The 26,875-nt window shown below is 45.9% G+C and overlaps 2 protein-coding genes across 2 annotated transcripts in view; both read right to left on the bottom strand.

Annotated features, from left to right (window-relative positions):
* Positions 1-26,875, bottom strand: part of RAPGEF5 (Rap guanine nucleotide exchange factor 5) — a 997,318-nt gene that overhangs the window by 841,781 nt on the left and 128,662 nt on the right. The window lies entirely within an intron of this gene.
* Positions 302-1,430, bottom strand: LOC147688804 (uncharacterized). Its single transcript, XM_086942293.1, has 3 exons — positions 1,004-1,430; positions 626-722; positions 302-569 (listed from the first exon to the last, which is right to left on the bottom strand). Exons 1-3 carry the CDS (start codon positions 1,428-1,430, stop codon positions 302-304), a joined length of 792 nt encoding a protein of 263 aa, XP_086798419.1.

Genomic DNA, 26,875 nt, shown 5'->3' with positions numbered 1-26,875 from the left:
TTGGCCATGGCCAGACGCCTGCAGACTCTGCACAGCTTTTGTGACTTGTTCAAGGGCCCTGGCGACCTCCTGGTAGCATTGAACCATCTGTATTTGCATCGCAAGAGAGCGGCCCGAAAGTAGGGAGGTGGCATTTCCGATGAGATGGTTGGATCTTGTGTATGCTGACAGGCGGGACAGCAGCTAGCGGTGGTGGCGGCGGGTGATGTCCTGCTGGGACACCAGGATCTGGCTGTTCTCCCTGACCACTGCAGTCATGACCTGCATGCTTTCTGTGAGCTGGCTCACATTTTGCGCTGTCTTATTGAGCTGCAGGTGGATGGCTGCCAAGTGCCGTGCCTGCTTCTGGTGGAAAGCAAGCATCCGGCGTTCTATGGCCAGCCCAGGATCTTGGACATGTTCCCCCCTGCCAGCACGTGTTGAGACGTTGCGCTGCTGCCTCATCAGTTCGCTGGACTGAGATCGCATAGTGGCTGTGCGCCGTGTCTGGCTCCTGGGTGGTGGTGGTGCGGCCTGTACCACTGCCATGGGTGTCACATGGGGTGGTTGCTGTGCTCCTGTTGCTGCAGGGGTGGCCCTGTCCACATGGGGAGGTGGTGGTACTGCTGTTGGTGGTTGTGATGGTCCGGGACGTGGGGCAAGATGGCCCTCTCCCTCGGTGTCCTCAGGGTTCTCCTCCATGAGAAGGGCCTCGCTGTCTGGGCTGGGTTGTTCAGATGCACCTGTGATGTAAATGGGTGCATGATTAGTGATATGTATGTTGCACATATAGGATGTTGCTACATGCATGCAGGCTTGCATTCCGTGACTGGCTTTAGGAATATCTTTCACTTGACAGGTCTGGCTGTGTGTGGCTATCCGGGAATTGTGGTCACACTACAGGTCCCACAATGCAATAGGGCATTTTAGGTGTGCATGGCCTGCATTACTGGGGTTATCAAATGGCTAGCTCTGGAGTCATGGGCATTGTTAGGGGATGGGGTCGCAGTCGCATGGCACTTACCTTGGGATTGTTGGGTGGGTCGTGAGGAGTCCAGCGGGGTGACCCCCACGCAGGCTGCAGGATTGAGTGTATCCTCCACCAGGTCTTCGAGGGGAGTGTTGGGTGCAACTGTGAGGTCTCCTCCTCCGGTGGCATGTTGTTCCCCCAGCCTCTCAACGATGCGTTCTTTGGCACGCCCTCTGAGGTCGTACCGCCTCTTTTTGAGCTCATCAATGGAGCGCTGGGTCATTCCAACTGAGTTCACCTTTGCGCGGATGCGCAGCCAAATGCGCCTCTTGTCGGCCTCAGGCACCCTCCGGGACTCCTTTCCAAACAGCCTGTCATGGTCCTTTGATACTCCCTCGATGAGGTACTCCAATTCCTGCTCAGATAATTTAATTTTTCTCTTTCTGCCTGGTGCACTGCTCCCTGCTGCTTCCTGGGACATTTTCAGTTGTTTGCACCAGAGTCCCTAATTATGAGTCGAACGGTATAGTGGGGCGATTTTACCACATGATAAATTAGCATGTCATTTTCCGGTTTCTGTGTGGTAAAATCGCTCCAATGTGGTCAATTACGAGGAAGACCCTATGAACAGGAGAATTACTTTCTGGCATTAAAACCATACAGAACTCCATATTCCACGTGCTTTTGCCACATACATTTACCACCTACAATGAGCAGATTTGTAAATGTATGTGGGGGCCAGCGTGGTTAGGTGGTATAAGACTAGGCAGTTGCTGCAGCCAAAGTCTCATGCAATATTTCTGCCCGTTTCTAGAGGCAGGAAAAATCTGGTCTGGGTCATCCACACTTGATACATCCACTGGTTGAAATACCTAACCACTAATAATGAGGCAGATGAGACTTATGCCCTCAAGCGTGTGCTAATTCCATTTCGGCCTGACTTGTAATTCAGCCTCACACAATTGAGGTGAGGTGGAAAGCAGGTAATCTCCCAACACATTGTGGGTCTATGTAGCGAACAATTACTCATTATTCAATAGTGCCCTTTTATGGTGTCCAATTAGAACATTGATGCAGACCATTATCAGGTGTTCCTTTTTCCTATCACGTTTAGGGAGAATGCTTTGGCTAGGAAGCTCTGAAAATTCTGATTCAATACTTCTTCTTAATGCTAGCCTTACAGTCAAATATGTCACATGACCCAATCCCACCAATCACATCAAGCTAAAATGTCTTGGTCTTCGCTAAGGCCATGAAATGTAGGGGCTTGTGGCATGGCAACAGAAGCACATGGCACAATGTAAAGTGTAGTGAAGAATGAAGATGATGGAAAGAAAACCAGGCACCTGGTACACCTGGAAAGCATCTTTTGATCACGTGATCCAATTTCATATGCAGGAAGACCAATGCTAAAACAGCAGAAGGCATAGGCTGATGGCTCAGTCCTACAGGAGACCATGTGTACAGCTTGGTGCCAGGGTTGTGAAAGACGGAATTCTTTTTATGAAATGCCATATGATAGAACTGCGTAAGTGTTAGAAACGGGACCCTGGCCGGCCAAGACTCGCGTCGAGGTCAGTCAGGGATCGCCATTTCTAAGTGTCAGGGCAAGGGAGTCACACACCAAGATAACCCCTCTCTCGCCCTCTAGGTAACGTGGCGCGAGCAGTCAAGGCTAAACTTGGAGGCTATGTAGGTTAAGTGTTTGCGCACGCACTCAGTAACAACACCCAAGGCCCACCACAAAGGAAACTCCACACAAGGTTATACAAAAATAGCCTTTGTATTATATCAAAAACACATTAGATAAAACATACACTTGGTTACACTGTGCCAACAGGCACGGGCAGAATTTACAAGGGGGATATTTACAAGACAGGGCCACCTGGACCACTGTCAGGAATCATCACTTTTTAGGAATAGTAATTAGCACATAGAATACTTTTAGAATCCAAATAAACGTGTATCACAAATTAACACACAACCAGTAATTACTGGTAGAGCATCAGAACCTCCTACGCAACCCTAACCACCTTAGGCAACTATTGCGCAGGGAACAAAAGACCTCAACTAGCAACACCTGTACTAGGAGAAAAGCAACCACCTAGGAATCACCAACATCTAGGGGTATAAGCATAGGAACATTACACATGATGCATTAACATTCAGCGGTGTAGGGAAGGAAGACACATGATGGATCCAAACACATTCAGAGGTGCGAGCACAAGAAAACACATGATGCAGTACCTACATTCAGCGGTGTATGCAAGGAAAGACACATGATGGTTCAGAACACATTCAGCGGTGCGAGCACAAGCAATTGCGCAAACCTTCCCATGAGCCACAACCTGTGGCAGTCCCTGTGTCCCAAAGTCAGGGCAGGCTGTAATAAGCCAAAAAGTACACCCAGCCTAAACGTAGCAACTGTCCACTAAGTGCTGGACAGTTGTAAATAACACGGATGCCAACGTTGGAGCCTCGTGGGCTCAGGACAACAATGGGGCCAAAGGAAATAGGCAATTAGAGCTCCAGCGCTCTAAATCAAGGACAATGCCCCCAGAGCCTCTCTCAGGGCTCTCTCTCGATGTGGGCCATGAGCCTTGCTGGGCTCGGCAACAACTGCGGGTTCAAGAGCCTCTCAGGGCTCAAGGAACAAGGTAAGGCCCCTCTCGTTGGAGTCCCTCACGGGGGACTCGAAAATAGAAAATGCCCCCTGAAGCCCTCGGGCTTCAACACCACAGCGCACGCAAGATCGCGCTACGGGGGAGGGGCGGACACCGGCAATGTGTCCCGACGCCCTTTTCCCCTTGCAGGCACTCACCGGGTCTTTGGACGGCAGGACGGCTCCTCAGCGGCTCGGCGGGGGCCGCGGGCGGACTCCCCTCCACTCGGGAGCCTCGAGGACGGAGCCGGCTGCTCCTCTCGTCTCCCCGCTTGCCTGGTTGTAGGCGGGACTTCCGGTCGGCCTCTCAGGGGCCGCGCTGCGATTGGCCGGTCGGCCAGATACTTCCGGGTCGTCGCGGGCAGCGTGGCGGCCCGTTCCAGGTAGGCAGGCGGGCTCCCAGTACCCGAGGAGTGGGCTCCCTCGAGGTATTCACAACAGCAAAGTACGGGGCAATGCCGGGTGGGCACCGGCTCGATAAATTAACGATGAAGCGAGGTGGCACTCGCTACGCGCCGCGAATCGGCAGATCAGGCGGCCAAATGCCGGGTGGGCACCGGCTGTGCACAAAAGCGCTCCCCAGCGCTAGGACCTACAATAAAGCGCTCTCAAGCGCCAAAGGCAAACGAAGTGCTTCCAGGCACTAGGGAAAGTCCAAAGCGCTCCCAGGCGCTGGAAACACAGGCACAGCGCTCCCAGCTGCCCTCAGCAGGGCAGAGTTCCAGCAAAGGTCCTTAGGTAGGCAGGGGGGGCAAGGCTGGGCCAGGGGCCAGCTCACTGGCCCTCCAGGCAGGGAGGCAGTCCAAGTGGCGGTTCCTCCTGGCCCCAGCAGCAGCAGCAGCCCCCTCAAGATCCTAGAAGAGAACAATTTCAGTGGGGACACAGCCCCATTTTTATACACTGAAATCCTTTGTCACAATGTGCAGGGTTGGGGAGAAACCAGTTGCAACTGGTTCTGGAGCACTCTTGATGGCCCAGCCACCCATTTCATTCACTGGGGAGGCTAGGGTCGTTAGACACACCACAGGGCGGTGGAGCCAGCATTGTGTGGGGAAAACCCAGCCCATCCAGGTCACAGGTACACTCCTCCCACACATCACTCATGCTAATCTCCCACTCACCACCGGGCAGACCCATCCAGACTTCCTGGAGCCTGGCCTGCCAGCCAGCTCCAGCCAATCACGCTCCAGCACCCTCACTGCACACATATCTCAATGTCCAGAAGTAGCACTTCCCAACTAGACACACACATGCCGCAGACACCATCTTGCAGCATTCACTCTCACGAGTTTACACATACCAAACTCGAGCCTGTACTCCCCACGCATCAGGAACTACCAGGGACACATACATTCCCCATGCATTCCTATGGGAGGGCAGGCCAGCCATACTACCCGCACGCACTTTCACTCTGGGACCCAGGGAAAAAGTGCGCCAAGCCAGAAATCATGAACACCAGGTCGCCATCAAAAGCAAAAAAGTTCAGGGGTGAACCAGCCATAAGGGCCCGGGTCCAACACAACCCCCTTCCAGCCAAAACGCAGGGTAGACCGATCACCACCGTGATGGGCTTCCCTGCTTTGGGCGAAAGAACAAGGACACGGGCCCGCCACTGCCGGTACACCGTCCTGTTCCACGCCACTGTGAACCCCTGGGATTCCTTCTCAAACCACCATCTGGAACAACTGGGCTACCCCACTGGTACTCCTCAGCTGTCCCTGGCCAGGACCAGGCCCTAGGCCATCCAGGTACCACTGGTTCCTGCCTACTCACCGAGTGGGGGGTAGTAACCCCTGGCACATAGTAGCCACTCTCCACTCTTCCTGTCTGCAAGACAGGGCCAGACTGCCACTGGTTCCCCAGCCTAGGGTCTACAACCTTAGGTGGACCAGGAGTCTCAGGGAAGGCTCTCCTCCCCTTACCTCTTCTTCTAGGGTTCCTCCACCTCCTGCGAAGTGTACACCTAGAACGCCATTCCAACCCAGGGTTTAACCCCTCAGGTTGCACCGGGGTCAGAGGCGGGCTCTCCCACCCTCTGCACCCCCTTCCAGAGTTCTGCACCCTCCCAACTGGAGAGGTACCCCTGGAAGAAGCACTGGCTAGGACTCTGTTTACAGAAGTCCCACCCTTCAGGTCAGGCCGATCCTGAACCTGGCCTCCCAACCTTCGGTCTAAACCTCTAGGTGGGATAATTGCCTGGCACTCCAGGACTTCTGGGGACTCACTCACCGTCCCCCTGAGGCTAACACATGACTCATGTGCTGTGTGACTGTCTGTCTGGCGCAGATCTCCCGTCCCCTGTCCACCTGACAGTGCGGGAAGATCCCCCAGAACAGAAGTGGTGTCACCATGGTCACTAAACGGGAACTTCGCCCAACTGGGTAGTCCCTGACCCACTGGTTCTCCCACTGGGGAACTCCCCCAATCACTCCTCACTTCGGACTTCCGTGCCCCCCCAACTGGAGTGGCACTGCCGGACACTAGAACCACTGGAACACTATTTAAAGATACTCCAGGTTCTCTAGACACTAGGGGATCACCCTCAAGGGGTCTAACAGGACAGCCTAGATCCCTAACCTGGTGTTCCCTCAAGAAACCATCCAGGTTCTGAGACTGGGTTTCGGGCACCTGGGAACACTCAGTCCCCCACTCACTCTTGCTCCACGGAGCCAAGACGTGAGCCCCTTCACCCCTCTCGCTACACTGGGACCTAGCTGGGCTACTCTGAGCCTCTTCCACCACACTGGTCTGGAAGATACCTAACCCACTACTCTCGGGTTCACTCACCCATGACGTGTCAGAGCCACTGGCGCCTTCCCAGCGGTCTGCTTCCTTTGCAATGTCCCAAGGACTCACGTAGTCACCTCTTGATAGGTGTTTGCGCAACTCTGGCACAAAACAATTGAGCAACTGCTCTCTGATAACAAGGTTGAGTAGTCCATCAAAATCAGGTTCCCCATGAACCTCTAACCAATCAATCAGGGTATCATGACAATCATCCACATAATCTCCCCAATCCTGGTGAGGCAGTCTCCTACTGCCTCTGAACTTCAACATGTATGTGTCCTCTCGGGAACAAGGTACCACTCTTTGGAAACGGGGCATGGCACTTCCCGCACCAAACTCTCTCTTGCTGCCACCACTGGATCCAACCCTCCCTGGGGAATCCAGAAAACTATGACTGCGGTCAGGGGATAACCTACCCTCTAGGGCTATCTTCTCCCTGGTCAAGGCCCTCTCAGCCTCTGCAGTCCGCTCATTCACACCCAGCTGCGCCATCTCTCTGGCATGCTCTAACCTGAGCTTCTCCATGGCCAACTGGTGCTCCCTCTCTTCTCTCCTATCCACCCACTCCTCTGGGGACAGGGGAAGGGATGGGGTGCTACATCTGACACTGGACCCAGCAAGGGACTCCCTATCTAGGGGGTACTCGCTCTCTGCTGGCGCCCATCCACTGTCATCCTCACTCTCCACATTAGACTCTTCAGGGCTCCCCTCAGACCCACCACCCTCATGGTGTGCGGTCCGGGCCCTCTCCCTCTCACTGTGCTCACGCTCCCAGTCACTCTTTTGCCACAGGATCATGTTATCCCTAAGCTTGGATTGGGTGTCTGACTCACTCACTGGGATGTCTCTCTCCTTACAAAAATGCACCAACTCATGCATACTGTACTTAAACAGACCACAGAGGTTAAAAGGAGATTCCATCTTGACAGGATGCTCACAGACACGTGCAACACAGGGGACTTAACTGTCAGAGCTGAAGCAAGAGCACACGGTTCAAAGTATTTCAGCAAGCTCCCTACTAAAGAGAACTCACACTAATCTGTCCAGGCAACACACCATTCATCCACGCACACCCTCCCCTCGGACCGGTAAGGCAGTTTTTACCACCCCTGATTTCTCAACCTGACCACACGTGACACAGGTACCAAACTCTGGGAGCAGGGCAGGGGACAAATGTACTGGACACTCTTTGGAAAAAGAAATACTAGAACTTCAAAGGACAATAATCCCCAACATGTAATTATCTAAAATGCAGAGCTTTGTAGTGTGGCCTGTTGCCACTGCAGTACAACGCAAACACAAATCCGGATCCCACCGCTGCCACCAATGTTAGAAACGGGACCCTGGCCGGCCAAGACTCGCGTCGAGGTCAGTCAGGGATCGCCATTTCTAAGTGTCAGGGCAAGGGAGTCACACACCAAGATAACCCCTCTCTCGCCCTCTAGGTAACGTGGCGCGAGCAGTCAAGGCTAAACTTGGAGGCTATGTAGGTTAAGTGTTTGCGCGCGCACTCAGTAACAACACCCAAGGCCCACCACAAAGGAAACTCCACACAAGGTTATACAAAAATAGCCTTTGTATTATATCAAAAACACATTAGATAAAACATACACTTGGTTACACTGTGCCAACAGGCACGGGCAGAATTTACAAGGGGGATATTTACAAGACAGGGCCACCTGGACCACTGTCAGGAATCATCACTTTTTAGGAATAGTAATTAGCACATAGAATACTTTTAGAATCCAAATAAACGTGTATCACAAATTAACACACAACCAGTAATTACTGGTAGAGCATCAGAACCTCCTACGCAACCCTAACCACCTTAGGCAACTATTGCGCAGGGAACAAAAGACCTCAACTAGCAACACCTGTACTAGGAGAAAAGCAACCACCTAGGAATCACCAACATCTAGGGGTATAAGCATAGGAACATTACACATGATGCATTAACATTCAGCGGTGTAGGGAAGGAAGACACATGATGGATCCAAACACATTCAGAGGTGCGAGCACAAGAAAACACATGATGCAGTACCTACATTCAGCGGTGTATGCAAGGAAAGACACATGATGGTTCAGAACACATTCAGCGGTGCGAGCACAAGCAATTGCGCAAACCTTCCCATGAGCCACAACCTGTGGCAGTCCCTGTGTCCCAAAGTCAGGGCAGGCTGTAATAAGCCAAAAAGTACACCCAGCCTAAACGTAGCAACTGTCCACTAAGTGCTGGACAGTTGTAAATAACACGGATGCCAACGTTGGAGCCTCGTGGGCTCAGGACAACAATGGGGCCAAAGGAAATAGGCAATTAGAGCTCCAGCGCTCTAAATCAAGGACAATGCCCCCAGAGCCTCTCTCAGGGCTCTCTCTCGATGTGGGCCATGAGCCTTGCTGGGCTCGGCAACAACTGCGGGTTCAAGAGCCTCTCAGGGCTCAAGGAACAAGGTATGGCCCCTCTCGTTGGAGTCCCTCACGGGGGACTCGAAAATAGAAAATGCTCCCTGAAGCCCTCGGGCTTCAACACCACAGCGCACGCAAGATCGCGCTACGGGGGAGGGGCGGACACCGGCAATGTGTCCCGACGCCCTTCTCCCCTTGCAGGCACTCACCGGGTCTTTGGACGGCAGGACGGCTCCTCAGCGGCTCGGCGGGGGCCGCGGGCGGACTCCCCTCCACTCGGGAGCCTCGAGGACGGAGCCGGCTGCTCCTCTCGTCTCCCCGCTTGCCTGGTTGTAGGCGGGACTTCCGGTCGGCCTCTCAGGGGCCGCGCTGCGATTGGCCGGTCGGCCAGATACTTCCGGGTCGTCGCGGGCAGCGTGGCGGCCCGTTCCAGGTAGGCAGGCGGGCTCCCAGTACCCGAGGAGTGGGCTCCCTCGAGGTATTCACAACAGCAAAGTACGGGGCAATGCCGGGTGGGCACCGGCTCGATAAATTAACGATGAAGCGAGGTGGCACTCGCTACGCGCCGCGAATCGGCAGATCAGGCGGCCAAATGCCGGGTGGGCACCGGCTGTGCACAAAAGCGCTCCCCAGCGCTAGGACCTACAATAAAGCGCTCTTAAGCGCCAAAGGCAAACGAAGTGCTTCCAGGCACTAGGGAAAGTCCAAAGCGCTCCCAGGCGCTGGAAACACAGGCACAGCGCTCCCAGCTGCCCTCAGCAGGGCAGAGTTCCAGCAAAGGTCCTTAGGTAGGCAGGGGGGGCAAGGCTGGGCCAGGGGCCAGCTCACTGGCCCTCCAGGCAGGGAGGCAGTCCAAGTGGCGGTTCCTCCTGGCCCCAGCAGCAGCAGCAGCCCCCTCAAGATCCTAGAAGAGAACAATTTCAGTGGGGACACAGCCCCATTTTTATACACTGAAATCCTTTGTCACAATGTGCAGGGTGGGGGAGAAACCAGTTGCAACTGGTTCTGGAGCACTCTTGATGGCCCAGCCACCCATTTCATTCACTGGGGAGGCTAGGGTCGTTAGACACACCACAGGGGGGTGGAGCCAGCATTGTGTGGGGAAAACCCAGCCCATCCAGGTCACAGGTACACTCCTCCCACACATCACTCATGCTAATCTCCCACTCACCACCGGGCAGACCCATCCAGACTTCCTGGAGCCTGGCCTGCCAGCCAGCTCCAGCCAATCACGCTCCAGCACCCTCACTGCACACATATCTCAATGTCCAGAAGTAGCACTTCCCAACTAGACACACACATGCCGCAGACACCATCTTGCAGCATTCACTCTCACGAGTTTACACATACCAAACTCGAGCCTGTACTCCCCACGCATCAGGAACTACCAGGGACACATACATTCCCCATGCATTCCTATGGGAGGGCAGGCCAGCCATACTACGCGCACGCACTTTCACTCTGGGACCCAGGGAAAAAGTGCGCCAAGCCAGAAATCATGAACACCAGGTCGCCATCAAAAGCAAAAAAGTTCAGGGGTGAACCAGCCATAAGGGCCCGGGTCCAACAGTAAGACTATTTAAGGTGTCCACCTGTAGCTCACAGAATAAATATTAAAGGCTGCAAGCTAGAGTAAGGTAATATTACACTGTTTTTTTTCTTTCTAAGAAGCAAGCGACTCAGCTTTAGACTGATTGTGCACAAATCATAGTGGGTGGGGTTGGGGGCAACCGAACCACAAAAACACTCCAAATCTCAACTTAAACAGCTGCACTGTTAGCTGATTTGCAAGTGAATAATGGACAGAACGCTTGCGTGTTCTCGTATGTATCTATAGTCACATGTATAAACAACAGTATCATCTAAAGGTTCAGAGCCAATCCCTCACCATGTTACCATGAACAACATGTAGGGGCTGTGGGTTTCACACAAGCAAATTGATTGGCAGTTCACCCCTGAACTGGGAAGAGTGCGCCAGTGAAAGGCAAAGCAACTCTTCAACTGTGAGTGTGGCCTTTTTCTTACAGCTGATCCAGAATAGTAATTAACAGAGGCAGGGAATACACTGCTGCTGGATACATTGAGATACGGGGCCCATCTGCAAGAGAAGAACTGTGAGGTTTCTGAAACTCCTCCTGTGACCTCCTCCCAAAGGGTCCCCTGACTGCGCATCACCTCTTTGTGGTGCACCGTCAGTGGACCTGCTGCCTGCCTTTTGCATCTGCAGTAGCGGCCGGCAGAGGTAAGCGCGGGGGCGGGGCCAGGAGTGTGGCAGGGAAGTCGATAGACGACGGGATAAGTAACAGTAAATAAAAGAATTATAAAACTACTTACCTTGTACTCGCTGCATTGCCATAAGTGACAGCAGGGTAAGTGGTTTTATTATTTTTATTATTCACTGTTCCTTATCCCGTCGTCTGTCAACTTCCCCACCCCGCCCCGGCCCTACAGCTCTTACCTGTGCCCGCTGCCTCTAATGTGCAACCGCATTTGTAATATGGTGCAGGTAGAAATGCAATTAACTTTCTTATTGTGCAAGAAAAAACACCCCTCGTGCAAATAAGGATTTGCCCACTTGAGAATACACCGGAACACATATTGCAAAAAAGGAACCTCGCGAGTGTCTGCAGCGCCTTGTGTAACATCAAAGTGACACAGGGGTGCAAAAAGTCAGCACGCATGCCCACTAGGACCCTTTGTATAATATGGCCACCGAGGCCATAGATGCTTTGAAGCAAAATGAAGTTACTCAAGGTACCATTTATCAGGCAATTTAGTATTGTGAGCAAACCTTTACTATATACGTTCTTGGAAAATCATCGGTAAAAAGATATTTTCAAGACCAAACCTATTTATTTCCTGTAGTCAGTTCTTTGAAGTGATGAAAGCATATTTTAGAGAGTAGACCATGCAATATCAATGGTTTCATTTAGCTTCACTTTGGAAACGTGCGCCAGTCTACGCACACATTGGTGCATTTATCTTCTCTTGGAAAGAGTCACATTAATAACAAACCTGCTGACAAAGGAAAGCAAACAGGAGTGCGCACAGCCTGTCGGCGCGAGCAGCCACTTTCAAAGCTATCGTTATCTTTGTATTATACGGGCAGAACAATTGAGCAGGAAATGCAGAAGGTATTTAATATGATACAGCATCCATGTCTTGGCACCCAGCGGCCACAATATGTCGTCGTGTGACATCTAAATATTCTTTCAACTTAGGAAGCCATTCTTTATTCACACTAATCATTCTGTGAGCAACCTCACCACAGATTTTATTTGACTCGCTTTAGATTGAATATGGCGCATTTTATGTGTAATTTCCCTTTTATATTTTCTGTCCCCGAGTATTCATGTTGCCCCGGTGACATGTAGTCAACCCAGATCACGTTGCACTTTATATATTTGTTAACATTTTATATGATGCTCAGAAAACGTTATTTGTTTTGTTACCAATTTTGCATTCTCTAAACATGAAACAATTCAAACTGCCACTTATTTTATAGCAAAAAAATTGCCTCTTATATGTATTTTATAGCAAACACATTGCCTCTGATGTTATATGTAGGACTGTAATAAACGTTTTCCAGAGTGCACTGAAATGAAGAAAAGTCTAAAGAAATGAATTGCACTTTATTAGAGTACTTATGGCCATATGTATCAACACATTTCCCCATAGACACAGAATGGGCAAAACCCTTTGATACATCTGGCCCTTAGCATCTAAAAGGGCTTTATAATTTTAGTTTTTCCGGCTAATTACGTGTGAATTTTAAGAATGAGCTGCACATTTTGATCTGAATGAATATTCTTATTATTTTTGTAATTTTTAAATGATTGTTTTATTGCTAAGGGCAGTCCAATAAACAAATGATTGATTGATTCTTGTAAAAAAATAAACATTGTAAACTTAAAAAAACATAGAACCAAATAGTTTCAGGGCATGTTTGACATTGCAAAGGGTACCCGTGAAAGACAACTAATACGCTGAAATATTTATTAGTTACCAGTATAAACTTCTGCATCAATGACGACATTTCATGACTGATATTTCATCATCCTTGATGCTTGAAAAAAAGATGATTACAAGTGGCCGCATTACATTAAAATGCTTTCATTCTCAGAACTAGACTTGATCTTCTCCTTTTTAAACCTATCACACATCAAAACCCTGCAGTTACAGTAAATCATGTGAAACTAATTCTAAGTATTAAATATTTGCTACTATACTATTTCTGCATTCCACTTTCGATTTTCGTATTGCCTTATCTCAAATATAGTTTGAGCCTTATACTAATAATCCTTTTCCTGATCACTAACAACTAATTTTCATCATTTTGCACTGTTTTATTATAGCATAAATTGACTTAAGTGAACAGGGCTGGGATTTGCTCCAATTCAAAATGGTTGCATTTTTAACCACTCGTTCACAACTCAGAATCCTAGTCAGAATGGCCTCATGTATCCCACGAAGACCCTTAGAAAAGGGAAAGATCTTTACGGAAAGATATCGAAAGGCAACAGAGCCAAAAAAAGCTTTAGATGTAAGACCTATAAAGTGATGTTACACTGACATTTCTGCCCCTTCAAGTAAGAACTGGGATTCTGCACTGCAGTACGTAATAGAAACACAACCATAATAGTAATACTTTTTTATTGTTTGATTATTTAAAATCTTACAATAGATTTAAAAAAAACAATAATTCATATTATAACACTTACATTGCGAGTAAAAACATATTATTTGCATACAAATATACTCATTATACTAAATGAGAACTTCCATATTTTAAAATATTTCAATTCTGAGTAGGGCAAAACTTATTGTACAGATTAACTATTAAGCCCGTCCTATGTATTCTCTTTGTTCAAATTGTCGGGGTTAAACAAAACCATGAACTGAGGTTCTATATAGTGACGAACCAGACACAGATTAAAAATAGAATGTACTGTAAGTATATGGGAAATTCTGGCCAGGTGGGTCCACCTGGTGTGGTATTTGAACAGCGGCACAAAATGCTTGTTTTTGTGCCTAGGAAAAAGCAAAACTAGGCTGAATGGTTCACAGTCCACCTTAGTGGAAAGGAGAAGTAAATTACCAAATAGAAAGGAGATATGAAGTACCGGAACAAGGAATGACATGAGCTAGAACTGAGTGGCAAATAACATGTTCCGGCAGATAAGCCAGAAGAGCTGCTATCTTAAGAGAGAGGCAGCCACAGTCTGATCAAAAGTAATCAGACAGTATGGTGCAGTTAAAAGAAGTTAACAAGATAAGGGTTCTGTAAGACTAGGCCCTTTCTGAATGGTCTTCCCAAAGAGCATGGTTTTGTTGGTTGTTAGGACTCTGCATACTTTACCACTACATACAAGTGCTAAAGTGTTCGTGCTCTCTCGTTTGAACAAGACAAAATTGGCCTACACACAATTGGCACATTTAACTTAATTGTAAGTTCCTACTAATATGGTCTAAAATGCAGAATACTAATTATGGATATTAATACTACAAGATTTGAAACATGGAGCAAAAGTGAGAAAGATTTGAGACATCCAAATAAAAAAGAAAGAATGTCTAGGAAGGAATCATTATCAGTCACATGAAACACATTTTGTTCATCATAGAGACATTAAAGTTACATATTACACACACACTTGTTCATAGTATCTTCCAGGAAAAATACTTTGCTGACCACTAGACAGTCTGTTTTCTCGAAACTGATTAGGCTTTTGTATGTATGTAAGGGTACATACAGACCACAAACCTAGATAGGGAGCCACAGAACCCCTTGTATTTTCACAGAGTGAGGAAATATTATATTCACGAGAGGCTGGTAGCTGTTACATCTCTATAAACACTTGTCTTGAGTGAATTGCATTTCATCAGTTAACACCATTGTGCAAATTTATTTTGGATTTGTGGTTTTATATTGCATGAACCAGACACTGGAAGAGAAGTAAAGGAATATCCATAGGATGTGTGCAGACATTTGTCACAAGAGATGCAGATTTACAACGGGTTAGCAGGTTTACAGTTTTGTGTGATACAGATGTGCATATTTAAAAGCTTTAGTGTATTGTTCCAGCGGGCCTCAGATGTATTAATGGTGAGAGTTTTGTGGACAGATCTGAGGAAATTGGAGAGATTCCATACCATCCGATATGCTGTTGAAATAGGAGAATCTTTAACTCCGGTTTTAAAGGCTGAGAAGTTGGGATTGGTTCTGATGATTGGCTGCATGAAGTTTCACACCTACTGTGAACTTCTGGATAACAGCTGTTTAAGCGTTCGTGCTTTCTTCAACAAGGAAATTTCAAGCGGTATATTCCTGGAGCTGTGTAGGGAGTACGATTCTCCTGAGATGTTACGTTTTTTTAGCTATACAGAGTGGGGCCATAAAATGAAGAGCTGTGGACACAATGCAGGGCACTTTAAAACAGCTTCTCTATTCTATGGATATCCAGCTGAGAGGCTATAGTTGGTTTTATATGCTCAGTCATTTAGTTCCAGCTACCAGTCTTGTGGTCACCTAGACAGTTACCCACATAAGGGCCAGGTGTACTTTGGGGATGCAGGCTAGAAGAGAGTTTCCAATGTCAATCTTAAAGAGAGTTATCATCAGGGATGAAATATTTGATTCTCGGTAAAATCTGGATTTGGTGTTGAGCATTGTTGCCAAGTGGGTTTATGTGCTCTAGTAGATTTAGCTTTCTGTACAACATACCACCCAATGGTTTGGCATATTTGACTATGGAGGGCTTGCAGTCAAACGTATTGAGTGATTCAGGCTATACTAATGCATCTACAAGTTGTACTGAGAAGGGAGATAAAAAGGAATTATCTTTTAGAAAGGTATAAATTTAAGGTGGGAAAGGGACATCCAGGAATATATGCTCAAGAAAGTGAGTGCTAGGGAGGATATGTATTAGCAGAGATTTTCAGGTACAGTTTGGTATTGTTGGCATAAAGATGGTTGAGAATGTTGGTCTGTCACAACAGAGCAGCAAGAGATTTGACATAGAGTTTGAATAGAGTGGTAAATAAAAAACACAGACCCTGTGGGACTACCTGTGGTACCAGAGAGGAAAAAAATATAATTTGATAGTTGACACGTTGAGAGCAGCTGCAGAGCCTGGAATGGAACCATCCAAGAAACGTCCTATTCATTTTTCTAAGAGTGTAAGGAGTGGTAACTGGACCAATTTGAAGGCATTCATGAACTTCTCCATGTGATCAGGATGCTTTGATAGGCTCGATCCATGGAATGTAATGGTTAGTGAGTTTAATGAGGGTGATGGGGCAGGGTATAGAATATGAGAGGAGGGTTTGATTTAAGCAAAGATTTTACGAAGTTCATTTTTGGTTTCTTCGATGAATGAGGACTATGTGCCACTTGATTTTCACAGCAGGAAAATCAACCCATGGTCTCTCTTCAAGGGGACAGCACTAGCATTGGGATGTTTAGTGGGCTTAGACCAGGAAACCAGCAGATGGAACCTGCAGAATAAGCTCATTTGAGAAGAGAAACTGGGGCTTACTCACCACAATGTAGCCCTCCAAGAATATTGAAAGCAAGTTGGCCAGGTAAATGCGTAACCCAGAAATACACCATGAAGCAGGTTGCACACCACTCAAATAAAAAGCATGTATTTGTAATGCTGGAAATTAGTTCTGAGGTTTTCGATTAGTGGCTTTAACAAAATTAAACCAAATTAAGTTACCTCACACCAGTAAGTAACAGTGCAGAGTGATTTATAATCACCAAACTGCCCAATCCTGAACTAACTTCTCCGTAAGTTCACTAAAACTGCTGGTGCCGCCGACGCCTATTCGTACGCAAATGTGCAGCGCAATTTAAACAGTCTTACTTGCGGCTAAATGAATGGGTTCTTACTTCTTTGACAGTCCTGGGAGATTGTCGCTAAAATTCTTACATCAATAATTACTCTTCAGACGATGTGTCTTCACAAGTAGGCTTTATTCCTAGACCAAAGATAATGTGCACTGGTAGCAAGCAGGAGAGTCACAGTGTAAATGTCTCCATGCTGACCCATCCCAGCTCGAGTGTCCAGCATTCCACCGCCAAGCATTCTACACCTACACCTGCACATTTCAATAGGCGAAGTGCTCACAGCACAGTGGAATACCTACCCACAAGACCAACCCAACAATGATCTCCGCTGTGATGGTCTCCAGGGAGATTGCCCTAGCCCAAAAATAAGCAAGGAGCCCATCCCAAAAGTCAATTCTTTAAGGCAAAGCAAGGAAGAGTTGTACAGGAGTATGATGGGGTGGTCCTTAGGGGAAGACTTGTGACCTTGCACAAAGATCCTCAGGATGCGGATCTAAGACGCCGGATCAAATGATCGCATAGAACAACAAGGACTCAGAATAGAAGAGCTGTGGCTTACTAATGTGATGGGGACAGGAGAAAAATCAGAGACTCACGAGGAATCGGAAGTTTGTTCAACTCCCTTCAAAGAGCATTGAGAATCTTAATTGCGAGGACTCTACCCACCAACAATTGAGGAGTGAAAGATCCACTGTCGAGCATAATCAGCCTACCAAGTAACTTTAAGGGAAATTATAAGTACCTCTGTAACTGTGACAGGTTCACAGTGGTGTCATCAATAAAAGTCCCAAATCTATTACGGCATCTCATTGAGTGTTCTACACTGGGGAGTTGTATATTATATATAGAAGGAGAAGATACATGTTTAATGTCCGGAAGAAGGTGGTTTCATCAGCTTTGCCCACCAAAATGTGTAGACGATGTGTTTTTGGTTAAATCTGAGGAATAGAGAAGCACATCTTGAAAGATAATTTATACTCTCTCAAATCAACACCCTGATGACAAATGTGTTTGTCTTTTAGAGTCTTTTCTGGTTTTTAGATGATCTTGTGCATAATCTTTATGAATTTTTAATGCGTATCTTAATGTATTTCATTGAATTTTTTTATGAAAACTTTAAAAAAAAGTATTACATTGAATATAAGTGTTCCCACATCGAGTGCAGTTGTGCTCCCCTTCTGTGATGTATATGTCTATGTGAGTGGCAGCACAGTTGATTTTGATAAGTGGTTACAAAGGGAATTAGATATTCAACAGTTAAGATTTATTATACTCCTACTGCTCGGATTTTAGTGAACAAATCACTGTCAGCACCAGTGAAAATAGAAAGGAGGACTAGACAGGGCTGTCCTCTCTCTCCCATTCTCTTTGACCTTTACATTGAACCATTTGCTCAAAGTTTACGATTGAAAGTGAAAATGAAGGCTTTTGAGGTAGAGTCCTTTTCAAGAAAGATAGCAATATATGTAGACGACTTGATGGTCTTCACTTCAGATATACACTCAGCTTTACCAGAACTCATAGCAGAGGCAAGGATTTTCGGGGAACTCTCAGGATATAAGATTAATGAGGATAAAACCGAAGTTATGATATGGAATCATTCAGAGCAGAATGTTGGAAGTGTTACAGAGATGAAGTATCTAAGGCTAACAATAATTAAAGATGTTGGGCAAACTGCTGCAGCTAAAGTAGAATAGGTGACTCAGGAGATAGGAAATTTGTTAAAATGATGGCAGAATTTAGCGTTATCTATATATGGGCCGATCAATTTGGTAAAGATGTTCATCCTCCCTAAAGTCACTTTTATTTTTGACAATATCCCTCTAAACTTTGATGAAAAGGGCATTCAAGCCCTGCAGGGGAAAATTACATCTTTTATTTGGGGGCAACAAAGGTATATGTCTCTCCTGGAAGAAATTAAGGAGAAAGGCCGGAGCGGGGGCTGTGGGGCTTCCAACTTTACTGTTGTGCCTTTCAGCTCAAGAATAATAGAATGTTACTCTTCAGCCCAGACAAGACCTTAATTGGTGCCATTTACAGAGAGCAATACTTTTGGGCCTGACCAAGGAGGGCTTTACCTATAAGTTTGGGGCACCCGCATACTGGCCAGACTAAAATGTCTTCAAGCAGCAGCAAAATCTGGTTTGAGGTGAGATCCCTTTTGGGTAGTGCATATTACAATACATTGTCTCCCATATGGGACTCCCTTGGTACCCCAGAGTGCCTGCTGGATACCCTTTCTGTCCCCTTTAAACAGTGCAGGATATGCAGGTGGGAGCAGTTGTTAGACGAGGGGCAGCACCTAACTTGGCAATACTGGAGTAGCACTACCAAGGGGAGAATCTCTAGTTTCAAAATCTATCAAGTGAACTCATTGCTGAAGAGCCAAGATTGGATAGGAATGCAACCAAGCCAAATGGAGAGGGACCTTCATTAGTGCTAGTCTTAAAAAAAGGAAGTGGCACAGTGGTATCAACATCTACTCACAGCGGCTAATGAGAAGATGAGGGCTCCATTTTCGGTATGGTTTGGATACTTGTCGGATGCAGAGCTGAAAGAATTATAGCAAGTATCTTTTTCTACACTTTACTCAATTGATAAGCCTGCTGCATTAAGGTAGAACCATTCCTTACTCTTTATAGAATATACTGGACTCCGGAAAGGCCAGTGAAAATAAGGGGTAATGGTGCCCCTGAATGCAAAAATGTGTAGAAACAAGGAGTCGGATGATATGCACATGTTTGCCACCTGTCTTAAGTTAGAAGAGTTCTGGCTTTCCGTGGGAAAGATGATCTCCCTCTCAGTGGGTAGTTCTATGGAGGTAAGCACCATCTTAATCATGTATGGGGTAAGGCAACAGGATGTGGGGGGCTTATTTTTAAACACAAAGCAAATAAATCTAACATTCTATTTAATCTTAATTGTGAGAAGAGAAATATGCAAATTATGGACTCAAGCCTCTCCACCTTCTTGGCAAGCGTGAAGAAATTCTGTACCCTCTTTTTAGTAGATAGATAGATGGCACGGTGAGCAAAAGGAGGGTGGTGACTTTTCGGATATTCCGAAATTCTACGCAAGTGTATTCATCCAATGATTACATCTTCTTAAACCAGCTGGGTAATGTCAGTAAGATAGATTTGAGGAAGCACATCTCATATGCTTAACGAAGAAATTCCAATATTTGGAGCACGTGGACTCCAGATACCATAATGGCGCTTATTCCAATATCTTGAGATGATATGAGGACTTTTTAAAAAAAAAAGAAAAGAAAGGTAAATGTATGAAATAGGGTGATAAACAAAAGGCGATCCACTGGACATTCTGTGACTTCTTACAGATAACTCTGGCAGCTTTGTGGACAGTCAGGTGCACACACAGTTTGCAGCAATATTAATCGGGCCAGAAAGCAGAGGCATGGAGAACCATTCGCTGGCTTTCTGGCATCCTCATCTAAGGTCTACTGCTGTGTTATGGAATCTAGTAAGAAAACACTCACTTGGAGTGAGGGAACATCATTTCTAAGCTGATATAAAATTGAGAGGGATGGGGTGTGTCAAAAAGGGCAAGTTTTTGTATTCAAATAAATTAAAAAAACACACTCCAACATATCAATCGATGTTAGCAACACATTCACCATAATAATCAAAGCAGTGCTTGAAATGGAAAAATAGAAGTGCAGGTACTCTTTGAAACCGGTCCTAGGATGCTAGTTTCCCGTCCAAAGAGGACCTGGCCTGGAAGTTCGGGCTGGACTGTTCCCATTGGGCACAGGGTCTAGACTGATTTGCATATGGCTGGGTTCAAACTGGAATGGCATATGGAGCAAAAAAACTATGGATTTAGGCCCAGATCTCTGTACTGGAGTGAATGTATGACATTGTTGTGCGTTCTGTCCATCAATTATTCTTTTTGCACTCTGTACCAGACTACTTGTTTCTGAGAAGTGTAGGTACTCTCCAGTTAAACTTATTACGTCACTCTTGATAAGTGCAGGTACTCTCACTCTCAAAATAAAAAAGTGCTGGTACTCAGTACCAGACAGTACTGACCCATTTGAAGCACTGAATCAAAGAAAATGTGAATTTTTAGTGTTTATTTATTCATGGTCTTTGGCAAAGTGCTACAAACCATCTTGCAGTAGCCTCAGAGTGTCTTCTGCAGCACCACTGTGACTCCTATTGCACTCTCTGCCACTGCTTCATCACTCCATTGGAACCTTCCTGTCTCACTACAGGTCCATGTGACTAGTCCCACAGCACAGTGGTGAACTTCACTGGAAAACATGATGATGGGCAGCAAGAGGGGCATGGGGAAGTGCATTTGGGGAGTCATGGATGAAGTTTCAGGGGTGCACTGACTGAAGTTTTAAGAGGGCACTGGATAATGAGTTTAGGATGTGCATAGGGAAGAACCTCAGGTGTACACTAGACAATGTGCCTCATGGTTTAGAAATTAGCAAACAAGGTAAAAGGAAGAGGAAAGGAGAAAAATAAAGGCAAAAGTAAAATTGACTGACACTGTATATTTTAGTCCGATGTCATATCTGCAGTCTAGTAGTTTCAATCTTTATGATGTAGATCAGTTGGTTAATATACTAAGGGGTCAATTATGATGCCGTCCGGAAAGTCTCCAAATGCATCCGATTCGGTCAAATCCAATTCGGAAAACTTGTTTCCAACCAACTCAGACACATTACCAGATGATCGATCATGGTGTCCCGAAAACATCCGAACTGTCCAACTTGTTTTTTTTTTTTTTTTTGGTCCTCATTTGCCACATCCTCGTTCCAAGAAATATCCAACCACCATATTGTCCATTAGGAAAGGAACCACACAAAGATCCCATCCAACTCCGGGACAGAGGAACCAAATTGGCGGAGGGTACTTTCAGAAAGATCTTACTACATCAAGGCCTATTTCAGCCTGTTGGCCCTGGATTTTTTGTTGTCGTAGGTGGCAGACCCCCATTTGGACCATAGAGTATAAGGGCATAATCATCGGACCCGGGGGAGAACGGTCCGACTTTGTTCCAAATGGCATTCGGAGTAACAGTGTTGTTTGGAGCCAACTCGTACAAGTCTACAGGCCGCGTTTCCTGACGAGCAATTAGAAAGTTGTATTCGGACAACCTTTCTGAGTCAGTTGTTCCAACATGGATCGATGCCAGAATCCGACTTTGGGGGCCCATAGCAGGCCCCTCTTCACCTGGGGCCCTCTGAATCAGGTCCGTGGGGGTACCCATAGGTCACCCCTTTTCCTGCATACACAGTGTGGCAGGCACCATGGGGTGCTTGCCACAGGGTGCAAGGTTTTCCCCAACCACCCCTTTTCTCAATGGGAGCCTGTGTTCTCGTTCAGAACACAAGCTACCATTGAAGTCAAGGGGTGTCCGACCGAACGGTGCTGGAACACCCCGTAATTGGTTTGTTGGACTCCCTGAATCAGAGTGGTATAGAAAGCATTCTCAGACCGCTTCGGTGGGACTGTTTTCCAAAAGATATCATAATATGGCACGCAATGCAGAGATCCATGTCCATGCTGTAGGTCACAGATTCTAATCTCTGCCAGAAAACTCAGTGGGCCAATGCACCTTCTGCACAGATTTCTGCAGAAAGAGCAGTGAGATATTTCTGTGGGTTAGTGCACATTCTACTCAAACCTTAGTTTAATCTACATATCAATTCCCAAACTTAGTAAGATAGACCCCTGGCATCAATGCACTAACGATATGGAAAGCGATGTGACCAGTAATTAAACATTTTAAAAGTGTCACACATTTCGTGGATGCATTTAAAGGTCAACAATCTGTGTTTAGAAATAGTACATTTAAGTATCAGTTATAAGTTCACGTGGTCCAACTATTTCGTAATTACTTGCATTAAGGTAAAAGGTCAACAATGTAGTACTACTGGATAATTTGCTCTTCATAGCGACATCACTGACCCTTCCATCATTCCACTGAACCCACCCAGGTGCCTCTCTCTTTCATTTTTCATCCAAGCTCCCCTGCTCTATTAATCCATAGGATAGCTAGATCATTATGCATCAAACCCCACATGGAAGACACTGAGATTTATAAGATTTATGCAAAACAAAACATCCGTTTGGTTAGCGCTCATTTCCAAAAGGGAATGAGTGAAAAAGTGCAAACCCATTGACAGCTAAGGACAAGTAAACTATCAAGCTATGGCCCACTTCTCTGACACATTACAGAACAACCAAGTCGTTATTTGCTGAGCTCAGTTGTTTCTGGACTGACAATGTCATGACATTGCGAATGTTTTTATAGGATTCCTTCAAGCTAGGACCATAAACTTATAAAGACCCAACAAGTGTGGAATAGGGAAGAGGCTATCTACACTACTATTCATTTGCTGAGGCCATCGTACTTCCAATGGATTACAATCCAATGTTTTAACTGTAAATGGAGCTAGGGGATTTCATATGTTTCCCAGATTTTTTGAAAGCGGTCCGTTAAAACCAGAGGAGTCTTCTATCTTGATTTCTTAGGTAACCTAGGAATTCGTAAAAAAGGAAAGAGGCCTACTGCTGATTCTTTTAACATAACATTCAAATAGAAATTGGCTGCTGTGAACACCCAGAAGTATTATAAATCAGGCAAATAGCAGTGACACCTGATAATATACTTTGAAATTAGGAAGGGAGAGACCTCCTTCATCAACATCCAGCTGTAGATCTTGGATTTTAAGTCTCAGTTTTTTCTCTTGCCTTGTCAAAATGTCTAATGTCCATATTGATAGCACCAAAAAAGCAGGGGGAACCTTAACCATAATGTTTGGAGAGAAGAATAGTGGTACTATAGAACAGATATAGAAAGGTTTTGCCATTGTTTTAAAAGATTAAATATGTTACTTAGGCAGAGGCTCGATAAATAAAGAAAACAAAATAGGGGATAGGTGACAACCCTGACGCGTCCCAGGACTAATTAAGATTGATCCTGCTGTGGTTCCGTTAATAATTATAGAAGCCCTAGCTTTGCAATACAGAATTTTCACTTCCTGATTAAATTTAGATGACACGGCAAATTTACCAAAGACTGCAAAAATGACATTCCATTGGACTTAATTGAATGCCTTTTCTGCGTCTAGCATTATGATGTTTGTACTTTCATAGAATACAGATTTTTTTCAGTAGTGGAAGCTTTTTATAATGGCAGAAATAGTAGATAGGTATCCTAACATTAATACGCATCTATTTTTTCTTTGAGCTATGTCAAACTTAAACAGTTTTGCTCAGGAATAACAGGAAGAGAGAAAACTAGTGCAATGCATCTTGGGAAGGTATATTTTGTCTCCAGAGTGAATTCGGAGAATGAATTTGAGAAGTTCACTGCATTTTTGCTTTTTTCTCTTTTTGATATAATGGATTGTGCTATGCAGGAAACGCCCTTTTTATTGCCACATTGTAATAGAAAAATGTATACACTACTCCCCACAGAGACTATCAATAACGAGCTGAAGAGTGCCTCAAATCTGTGTCAGCAGACACATTCTACTGCTGTAGTGTGTGGAAGACTCACTTCCCAACTATATAGCAAGTTCCTCTTGGAATACAAAAATAGAGAATCAGTGAAAGATATACGCATTGAAACCATCTCTGACCAAGCCAGTAGTAAGACATTCTGTACCTCTTTGCACCTGGGGTACTTTTTGGAAAAATTTGCATTAGAGACCTGAATTCTAACCCAGTAAATTTAGAATTTATTTACCTGAAAAAAGAGGCCACTTGAGGTTAGCAGAGTATTACACATATTGATCAATCCCGAATACTGCCTAGAGCAGCAGGAGTCATGAACCATGTGAGCTGAGGATGCTGTAATTGGGACTTTTATACACCATTAAATTAACAGAAACTAAGAAAAATAACAATCCATTCACATAAGAAGCCTACTGCGGATGCCACATGAGAGTTTTAGGTTGGGATTTGGTGATCATACCATTTTAGTAGGAAGTTGCAATAGTGATTATATGAGTAGGCAAACGCAATGACAAACAGGATGCATCACTGGGTGAAATTTAAGGAGGTGTAATTGAATAGATCAGAAGGGATTGCCTCTGTAAGCACCCCTGTACAGGTGGAGTGTTGGCAATCAATTATGACGAGGCTGAAATATAAAACGAGATAGGTTTGTTAAGATTTAATGTTCTGCTTGTGCAGTGCAGTCGAAAAATGCAACGTAGCAGAAATTAAATTTATTTGAACATTATGTCAATGTATTATCTGATAAAAACTGTATTTGGCGTTTTCATTGTAGGATTATTAAAACATATTCCTTAGCCTGAACTAGCAAAATTGAAGACTTCTTATAATTAATTAGAAAAGAAGTAGTGTGTTGGGGAGAGGATGTCGCTTAAACGGCTAGAGCAGTTGGTAGACCTCAAATCTGGGGAACCTGGTTCGAGTCTCGGCAAAGACGCCAACATCCTGTGAAGCTGGGCAAATAACTTAATCTTACGTGCCTAACAAAACAAGCATATACAATGCAACGGTCTCGCCTTCGGAAAAGTTAGAGCTATTGTCATTGTAAATGACAAACTTTTTATTTATGTGTTGGTTTTGAAAACAGATAAATAAATGGCATTGTCATTTACAATACCAATAGCTTAATCTCTCGCAAATACGAGACCTATTGCATTTGCTAAACCAGCTACTAGGGCTAGCACGTGAGCATTTCATTGTGCTAGTGATTACTTTTATAAGGTTAATGTGCGTCTTTTAATACAGTCCCCATATCCCCCATCAAAATGTTCCCATTTTGAAGTTGGAATGTGTTGGTGCTACCTCGCCCTTTAATTATGCAAATAGAGCTCTAGAGACTAATTGCACATCCGTTCCATTAATCGCTCCTGTAAGTCCCTTAACAGCGTATCGGTTGTAAACTCTTTAGACGCTTGCACGCTAACTCGCCTGAAACACTCAAACAGCGACTAAGGTTTACAGTCACATTGGAATATCCTGTTGTTTGTCTCCGTAAATATATCTTGTTGTGTACTGCACCATTGATGACTCCTTATCCTCTTCTCTCCATCATCCATTTTAGATTAATATGTACAATTTGTCCAATACCCAGGTACTACATTTATTCTGCAGATGAACACTGTCAAGTAAGACTCTTGAATGGGATAGTTTAGAGTTTCGCTGTGTATTCCTTCACACTTTGACAACGATCTGTACTTGTATAAAATACGGCTGGCATTCAGCTATAGACAAAATTCTTAACAAATGACAATGCTATCACAAGCAGAAAGGTATGTGATAATCCCTGATGTACGATGTGTGTTTGCTGCAAAGTTAGACATTTAATGGAAAAAAAAGACGCTACACAGCTCCCCTTAGCGCCTCAGCTCTGTACACGAGTTGAGGAAGTAGGATTTGCGAAATGCCCCCTGTAAGCTGGCCCTGGTACCAGACGCCTGTAATGGCGTGCATGTGAGCCGGCCAATATACCCCCAAATCAGCAGGACACGGCCCGCCAGCAGCGCTCCCCTCCGCAATGGTCTCAGGCGCCGATTCTGATCGCTTGATCGGACCGTTACCTGGGGTCACGAGGCTGGCATTGGAGTCCAGTGTTGGTGACTCGTAGGGGGAAGCTTTTCTCTCCATAGATCTCTCCTGTCCTCCGGCGCAGCACGCTGGTAGCTAGGCTCTGCTGCAACGCGGTCCCTCTTTACAGTGAACCTAACCTCGGGCAGTCGGCGGTGAATTTAAAGCATGCCCGCAGGTTTCTGGAGATTGAGGGCTGGTGACGATACAATACCGGCCCTCGGGGCTTCACTTTGATCACGGGCCGGCCTTCATTTAAGACACCTCTGGACACCATTCAGCTCTACGACTTCCCAATACGGCATTAGAAGCGCTGATGTGAATGCGCTGCTAAATTCTCTTTGTAGATCTCTCCTGTCCTCCGACGCAGCACGCTGGTTGCTATGCTCTGCTGCAACGCGGCTCCTCTTTACAGCGAACCTGGTCTCGGGCAGTTGGTGGTGAATTTAAAGCATGCCCGCAGCACTTCTGGAGATCGAGGGCCGGTGACGATACAATACCGGCCCTCGGGGCTTCACTTTGATCACGGGCCGGCCTTCATTTAAGACACCTCTGGACACCATTCAGCTCTACGACTTCCCAATACGGCATTAGAAGCGCTGATGTGAATGCGCTGCTAAATTCTCTTTGTAGATCTCTCCTGTCCTCCGACGCAGCAC

Source organism: Lissotriton vulgaris, chromosome 10, assembly GCF_964263255.1.
Source record: "Lissotriton vulgaris chromosome 10, aLisVul1.2, whole genome shotgun sequence".
Taxonomy (NCBI): domain Eukaryota; kingdom Metazoa; phylum Chordata; class Amphibia; order Caudata; family Salamandridae; genus Lissotriton; species Lissotriton vulgaris.
Note: the sequence above shows the minus strand (reverse complement) of the source record. Positions and strands in the feature narration are given on the sequence as shown.

Coding starts and splice junctions, on each gene's coding strand:
- LOC147688804 (XM_086942293.1), bottom strand. CDS start 1,430: ATGTCCCAGGAAGCAGCAGGGAGCAGTGCACCAGGCAGAAAGAGAAAA. Junction 723..1,003: donor ACCCACCCAACAATCCCAAG/GTAAGTGCCATG, acceptor TTTACATCACAG/GTGCATCTGAACAACCCAGC. Junction 570..625: donor CATCTTGCCCCACGTCCCGG/ACCATCACAACC, acceptor ACAGGGCCACCC/CTGCAGCAACAGGAGCACAG.